At 31.1% G+C, this 8,513-nt stretch overlaps 1 protein-coding gene across 1 annotated transcript; it reads right to left on the minus strand.

Annotated features, from left to right (window-relative positions):
- Window positions 1-202: 202 nt before the first annotated feature.
- Window positions 203-8,513, minus strand: LOC125876895 (probable linoleate 9S-lipoxygenase 5). Its single transcript, XM_049558183.1, has 9 exons — window positions 8,248-8,513; window positions 3,137-3,429; window positions 2,811-3,051; window positions 2,380-2,721; window positions 2,189-2,274; window positions 1,995-2,102; window positions 1,579-1,886; window positions 1,228-1,491; window positions 203-1,128 (listed from the first exon to the last, which is right to left on the minus strand). The coding sequence occupies exons 1-9, from the start codon at window positions 8,435-8,437 to the stop codon at window positions 372-374; spliced, it is 2,589 nt and encodes an 862-aa protein (XP_049414140.1). The 5' UTR covers window positions 8,438-8,513; the 3' UTR covers window positions 203-371.

The raw sequence follows: 8,513 nt of genomic DNA on the forward strand, positions 1-8,513 counted from the left end.
TTAAATTTTGCATGAACGATGAACAATGAATAAATATCACCTTCTGATGCGTGATGTACTATCGATTTGCTAGCTAGTAACAACTTTTACTGTTTATCTTAAGAGTCAAATGATATGAACTTCGACTAACATTTAAAAATACAAGAGATTGATATCTAAAATAACATAGGGTAAACAATTTGTTTTAATTTGACACTTTCGATTTAAATTTTGAAAAAAAAAATGCAAGTCTTATGGATATAGCATATAACTCCGACAACATTACACCCACTTGTAACTAGAATTTTATTTGGAACAAAGAGTTTATTTGGTGATATTATAGGGAATTGATATGAAGAAACAAGCACAAGAAACGGATTCAATAATAAGTTCTATATAGACACACTGTTGGGAATTCCTTTGCCTGTGAGTCCCTCTTCACTTGTGGGAAAGAGCAATGTATATGGAACTTTAACAGGCCCTGACCTGTTCTTCCATTTCTCAGGATCACCATTCATCTGCATAATTCGATCCTCGATATCACTCAACTTCTTTCCAAACCTCTCAAAAGCTGAAAGTGGTTCTTGATCCTTTGTCCATTCAGGTGAATCATTCTGCCCCAGGTAAAGTGTATCCGAAGAGTGCCTTGACAAGAGCTCTATGAGGGAAATTCCAACCAATGTCTGCAGCTGAGGAGTAATTGTTTTGAGGAATACATTATCTGGATTTGTCTTGAGCTCTTCATACTCAGCACTTCCTGGCTCTGGCATGAATTTCCGGCTTAATGTAGGCCGATTAGGGAGATAACCAGCATAAGGGTATTGCCCAAAATTAACTGCCGCATGAAGTGCTGAAGCTATCCATATAGTGATGGTGCAGGAATCTATGAGCTCTTGCACAGTTTGCATTTTAGGCCACCAAGGCTCATCTTTCTTGTCGCCATGTCCTTCTTCACGGAGCTCCTTCCACCAGGCTTGGAGTTCAGTGTCTTTCTGTACCGCGTCATCTGATTTGTAATAGTAGTTGCAATATTCTGTTACCCAACTTTTGATTGCTGACCAAATTTCCAACCCATCAACAGCATATGGATAGTCCTGAATCAGTAAGCGAATGCCATGTGGGGAGCTTGAGTCCTCAACAGCCACTCCCCTGATTTTGAGTAACATTATGGTCAGGTTAGTAAGAAAACAACACAAAAGATATTGTTTTAGTACTAAGTTTTTACGTGCGTTGTGGCTTTTCATTTACCTTTTGATGAGATCAGCCGGAAGTGCTTGTTCCGGAAAAATCCAGTCTTTGTAAATTACTGACGACAGTTCCATGGAATATTTGGCAGGGAAGACGGTAAATTCAAGAAGTCCGCCACCATTGATTAGGATTTGTCTTGCTAAAGCATTTATGTTCATCGTTTCACGAAAATGAGGAAGGAGAAGCTTATGAATAGGGTGAACCACACTTAGTTGCCTATTTGTTGCAATCACAAATGGCTCGATCACTGTGTGTGTGTTTAACCTGACAAGATATAAACAAAGTGCTTTAGATTACTAAAATTTGACAACACATTCGAGTTATGCAGCTAATTTTCGGACAAGTTTTTACCAGTGACTGACGAGCTGATGCACACCTGAATCATTCACTGCTGCATAGGCTTTGGCCAACTGCCAAATAGAACCCTCAACACCTTGATCAGATGGTGTAAACACTTTGCTAACAGCGCCAAATTGATCTCCATCTGGATGTGGCAAACTTAGTTCAATTGCTAGTGGCTTCAAAGTTCCATCATCTTGCAGAAAGAGCAGAGTTCTTGAGGCATACATTTTTGTGTTTGTTGTCGTGTTTATTCTCCTCACATACGGCATCAGGATGTCATGATGGTTCAATATGAATAGCCTGTTAGTCTTGATTGCCTGTTAAATAGTAGTACCAACTCTTTATCAACTAATATTTGTCACTACAATCTAGCATTAAAGTTGATTGAACAATTTAGCTAGTATCAACATAAAAGTAGTAATTACCTCATCAACTGTTAGTCCATCCAACTTATCCTCTATTTGCTCCCTGGTAATTGTACTAGTTTGGTTGCCATATATTTTAGGATCCAGCTTGCTTTTTGGAGGGAATTCCTACATATAATAAATAAATAAGCCAACATCTTCAAAATGCACGAAAAATAGAAGTAAACTTAAGGTAGCTACTAATATCTTCTTACTTGGAGTCTACTAATTATGACAGGATTGACTCCCGCTAGCATTTCTCTTCCGAATTCTTCATCCGTCCTCCAGGCAGATTTATCCTCTACGTACACCAACGTATAATATTTGGATTACCAAAAGTTGAGAGCGATTAAAAATAATACTATGTGAAATGTGATTTTGATCGTGCAGAAATTCAGATAAATACCTTGGATAACTTGAGGTGTCGGGTACTTGAGTAGGCCTTCACCATCAGTAGAAAGGAGTTGTCTTAGTATCTCCAAAGGAATAGCATCAACAATGGCTTTAAACGAAGGACCTTGAGGCAACTTGATTCCACCTTCATAGATTTTAAGTACATCCGCAAAGCTATCAAATTCATTAGGTGTGCTATCGAATAAAGCCTTAAACTCGGGGAGGAGCAGCTGAGAAATGGATTTCAAAGCAAATGTCAAGAAGTCTGACATCTTCACATGTCCAAATCGCTCGTCCCTTGGCACATATATATCTAAGCTCATAAGCAATGGGATCCTGCTCTCGGTATTAGGATCTGTAAACAGTAAAAGGCAAATGTCAAGACAAGTTATATATCTTAATTTGTCAATCAAGTTGAGACTATTATACTGTGAATGTCTTAACCTGTCTTGGTTGGTTTGCGACCTGTCCTGCCTCTACGAGGATACGGATACTCAGAGGATCCTCCAAGGACAGGCCTAGCATACTCTTCGCCTTTGTCTGGATCACCCAAGTCATTGTAATAAGCATAGTCATAAACCCTGTCCCATTCTTCAAGCTTTCCAGTTCCATCTCCTCTTAAGGCTACTAGTTCATTTTCTCTGTATTTTCGTAACAATTCTGGTGTTTCACTTGGGAGATAAGCCTAAATCAACCATTCAAACTATTTGTTTAGACACATACATAATAAGAGTCTTGTTACATGTCTAATAATTACAAAATAATTATACCTGATTCGCAAAGAAAATGCGGTCAGACTTGTATTTAGAAGCTGGATAAACCCAAGAATTGCAGACAAAATGGATTTTTCCATGATTAGGAACATCTTCAAGTGTGAGTGACTTGAGAAAGAATTCACTGAAATGCAAATTCTTGATAATAAATGCTCCTGGAACTCCAAACTCCTCATCATCCCACTCAAATGTAACACTAAAAGTTGATTCCCCTGCGACTACTGGAGTGATGTTTGTAATCCAATTCTCCAAGTATGCTGGCTTGCTGAGTTTCCCTTCTAAACCATTTGCTGCAAATCAAACAAAATTCCTATCATTCCCCATGAAATAAGAAAGTCTTATACATAAATTTAGCCTTGGTTGGCATATATGATCTCCAACTTTAAGCTCGCACAGATAAGCACTTAAATTTGTATAAACTTGAATAAGTAGATACGCATATCCTACATAATATAATACAAATCAGTTAAAGTGTATCCGAAAATATTAATTTGGTTGTTTAGTCCTTACAACTCTATACACTTTGGTGCACAAAAGCATTTCGTGTTCACACAGAAGAAGGATGCACCTTAAGGGGGGAGTGGATGTAGACAATCTACCCGTAATTCATAGGTCACACAAAGACAACTCTATCGATTGCTCTAAATCTCCCCTTCATGACTTATTTACCCACATCAGTCAGGGGTGTATCTACAGGGGGTGTCGTGGGTTCACGTGAACCCATGCTTCCCTCTGTAGATGTAGTGTTATATTTTTTTAAAAAATATTTAAATATAGATGTATGAACCCACGTTCAAAGTATCATATAATAATAATACGATGGTGATTGGTGCACCACTCTAAGTGAGGATAGAAATCTAAACCTTTTATCTATCTTGTCTTTTTGAGTAACATCTCTCCAAGTGGTTATCGATCACACTTCTGGCATTTCAACTAATTTTTCTTTTGTTTTTTTCCTTTAATCTTTCAAATTTTTCAAGTGTGTTACATTGAAAATTCTTAAAAAATTTAGCACTGTAAAAATTTAATTTAATTAAATCAAATGTGTATATTAAAATTTAAAACTAATAGTATTATATATTTTGGATCTATTATTTTTAAAATTTAATGGTTCATATCAACAACCTAAAAGTCAAACCGATCAAATTTATACATAAAATACATTTTTTCGTAACCATGCACCCATCTTACCGAAATCCTAAATACGCCTTGATATAGTTGGTGTAAATAATATTTCACACCAACTATAGAGATTAACCAAGTAAATTACACTATATTTTTATCAACCTACTAATTACTTTCGTGTAAATACCTCTTTTTGTATGAGTTGATTTACTGAATTGTGTAAATATTTTTTACTTTCACTGATAAAATTAAACTTAATAAGTTTATGTTGTTGGCATACAAATGAACAACATTTACTTCCAGAAAACGTGTAGATTTAATTGAGTGAAGGATATAATGTTCATTAGCCCCTGCGGTTGAGTTTGGGCCACGTTAAATTGTAGTAGTTGAACAAAAAATAAAATAAAATTGAGCATGTTCCTTTTCCCCCACATATATACCTCCGCCGTTTTTATTTATATGTCATTATTTTAAATTTTATATTTCTTAAAAAATTACGCAAGTTTATCATTATTTATTGTTCTCTTTAAGACAAGTTTTCAATAAATGAACATGAATTAATTTACTTTGATTAACTGATTTAATAATGAACATGAATCAATTACTTAATTTTTCAATATTGGACAAATGTATATTTTCAAAGCTAATAACTTTCAAAGGGTAAAATAGGAAGAATAATGTCATTTATGTATTGATTTTGTAAAATGACAAATACTCTTTCCGTTTATTTTTACTTGTCACTATTTGACTTGACACACCCATTAAGAAAATAATTATTTTTATAGGTATTTTACCACATTATCATATTAAGTAATATATGTTTAATATTAAATCTTGAAAAATGAATTGGAGAATAAGTATTTAATGATAAGGCTAAAAGGTGAAAAAATAGATTATCTTTTTTTGATAAATCAAAAATAACAAATAAAAATAAAAAATTATTTTAAGAAAAAGTAACAAATAAGATTGAACAGATGAAGTATCAAGAACCATCTATTTTTCAATAAGGACGGATAAATAGGAACAAATGGAGTATGTGGGGCCAGTGGGACGTCTTCTTTAATAACCTACACGTGCTTAATTTATAACGTTTCTGCTTTGAAAATTATGTACGGAGTAGCTCTACCGTGTAAAATTGGATTTTACCCTTAATAATAGTTGTTTATTATATTATTTGAAATGTCCAATAATATATATCTACTTTATGATATTGATGAATAATTTTATATTTAGTTTCTAATTTATTTTTATTATTATTTCTCTATTATATTTCTCAAGACATTATAATTATTTTTAAAGGATAATATAATAAAATTATTCTGTTATTTGTAATTTCATAAAAAGTGTGCAAAATCGATAATAAACAAGTATTATTTGACAGAAATAGTATCATTTTATCTCCACATTAAATTAAATGAGTTAAAACGACTTTTCTTTGAAAGAAAACCCAGTTCAACTACTTCCAAATTCCAATTAATATGCATAGCCTAAAACAGAAATATCTTTTCCGAAAATCGACAGCAAGGAATTTGCTTTTTTTGGGAAATTATTTAATAACTTTGCATTTTATTTGGTCTATATTGATTTAATATACTTTTAAAAAAAATTAACTAGTGGTGTATTTTAGAAAATTAATTTTATTAGTGATATTTTTAAACTTTAAACTTGATTACTATTATTTTATTACTTTATATAGTAGTATAGTTATTTAATATTAAGGAATAGTATGGGGAGAAAAAGTAATATATATATTTGATACAGAATCAAGTTAAATGAGGGGTAGGAGTAGTACTTTCTCTAATTCAATATAAATAAATTATTCACACATTTTTATGGTCCAAAATGGACGAATTTTTAAAAGTTCAAGAATATATCAAATTATTTTTTTCCAAAATTACCTTTCTTTTTAATGGGATTTTCAACTATTTTTAACCTCAAATAACGACTATCTTTGCTTTTAAGAAAAGTTTGAAAAAGAATAAAAAAGGATTATATTGACAAAATTTTTTTGAGTAATATCTTTCTAAATAGTTATGTTGCATTTAATTTAGCAACAAAGTAAGTGCTTATCTATGTTTATTAACTTGTCATTATTCATTTCTTATTAAGTTAAATCATCCATAATTTTCAAATTTACAGGCTTTTAGAGGTCGAAAAGTATGATACTTCATTCGAATAAATAAACTTTAAATTTAAATGCATATAATTCTAATTAGCCCTACTATAGGCTGATCTTGAACTTTCTTTTAAAAAAAAATAGCTCAATAAAAGCATCCATAATTAATTTTCATATAGGTGTATTTGTTTGTTGGCCTAACTTTAATGTATATTGGTGTACTTTAATGATAGTCCCTTTTAACAGTTGGCACTGCTCAAAATTAAAAGTCGGTTTGGATTGACTTTAAAAAAAAATAGTTTTTATAAGTTAAAATAAAAGTTTAAGTCAAAAATTGAAAAGTAGAGAGAGGTCTGCTTTCGATTCTAACTTATTTTAAGTTATTTTTGGCCTTGCTAAACACATTTTAACTTATTTTAAGTCATTTTTGACTTATTTTAAATTATTTTTATATTTGTCACACACTTTTAAAAGTCAAAAACTGACTTAAAAATAAATTTGACCAACTTTTAAATCAATTTAAATTTCAAACCCCCTCTAAATTTACCAGAACCAAATCTAAGCTGTGTAGATGTCTAGATAATGTACCTTGTACAGTTGTACTCACGCTAGCTAGTCCTCTTTTCGTTCCTAATTTCACTAATTTTTAAAAATTGAATTAGATTAATTTTGATATTTAAAATCAAAATTTAGATATTCAAAAACTATATAGAAAAGTACTATAAATTATAATTTTTCTTATATCAATATGATGAAACTAACAGTTAAAGTCATTTTTAACTTATTTTAAGTTATTTTTATATTTATCATATACTTTCAGAAGTCAAAACCTGACTTAATAATAGTTAAGCCATTCCCAAAACCCTCTAAATTTACCAGATCCAAACCTAAGCTGTGTAGACGTCTAGATAATGTACCTTGTACTCACGCTAGCTAATACTCTTTTCGTTCCTGTTTACTTATCATGTACTCCTTCCATCCTTAATTACTTGTCCATTTTTGAATTGATACACATATTAAGAAAACAATAATGACATAGTGAATTTACCATTTTACCCCTATTAATTATGAAGTGGTTGAAAAATTCAACATTTTTCAAAGTAATTAGTCATTTAATTGAGGGTATAATAGGTAAAAAAATTGTCCTTTCTTGATTTGTCAAAAAATGGACAAATAATGAGGAACAACTATAAAAGAAAAAAGTGGACAAGTAATTAAGGACAGAGATTTCATTAATTTTAAAAATTAAATAGATTAATTTTGATATTTAAAATTAAAATCTAGATATTAAAAACTATATAGAAAAGTACTATAAATTATATTTTTTCTTATATCGATGAAAAGATATCTTAAAATATTTATCAAAATTTATATAATTTCACTCTTAAAAAAGAACATTATAACAAATATTTGAAATAGAGGGAGTATAAGATAAGGTCACCAAAAAAGATATTCCTAAAACACTTCTTCCGGAAGATAATATATATTCTCTTTTCCAACGCTCAAGCTGATGAAATTTTAGAATATAATGATAAAAGAAATTTCAATTCATAACTAATTAAATACTTCAATTCTTCTTAATCTAAAAAAAAAAAAAAATCATCAAAATTAAATAAGAGACAAGTTTAGCCCCCCCACCCATGGATGTGGAACTCAACACTCCATCCTTCATGCTTAGAACTAGACATTATTTGAAGCTGAACAACATAATATAGTATGAGAGTCAATATCGAGTGAAATAAAATTGGGTGTATATGTGTTTTATATCATATTAAAGCGTATGACTGTGTTATCTAAAAGTTTAAATTGATAAAAATAACGATCCAAATTGGTCAGGTTATGAGAGTAAAAAAGTAGTAGTACTGACCGTCATGAACAGAATTACTGATCAACTGAAAAGAGACTCTTCTGCCAATGAAGTCAAGAACACCATCAATAATTGAGGCATTTACATCAGTAAAGTCCAAAACATTTTTTTTCATCAACACAACTGTTCCTTTCACCTTTTTCCCATCATCTTTTCCAGTAATGGCATCCACAATTTTATTCAAACTCATTTTGATAACTTTCTTAGCAAACAAGAAAAAAGAGAGAAAATTTTGATGAGTTTGGTTGTGAAGTTTCAAGTGGGAT

The sequence above is a fragment of the Solanum stenotomum genome, chromosome 1, assembly GCF_019186545.1.
Source record: "Solanum stenotomum isolate F172 chromosome 1, ASM1918654v1, whole genome shotgun sequence".
Classification (NCBI taxonomy): domain Eukaryota; kingdom Viridiplantae; phylum Streptophyta; class Magnoliopsida; order Solanales; family Solanaceae; genus Solanum; species Solanum stenotomum.

Bases quoted from the DNA above. Each gene is read 5' to 3' on its own strand.
- LOC125876895 (XM_049558183.1), bottom strand. From the start codon at position 8,437: ATGAGTTTGAATAAAATTGTGGATGCCATTACTGGAAAAGATGATGGG. The intron at 2,275-2,379 runs GTATTTATCTGA...TGGTGTACGTAG, and splicing joins GACACCTCAAGTTATCCAAG to AGGATAAATCTGCCTGGAGG. The intron at 1,492-1,578 runs GTAAAAACTTGT...ATATCTTGTCAG, and splicing joins CATCAGCTCGTCAGTCACTG to GTTAAACACACACACAGTGA.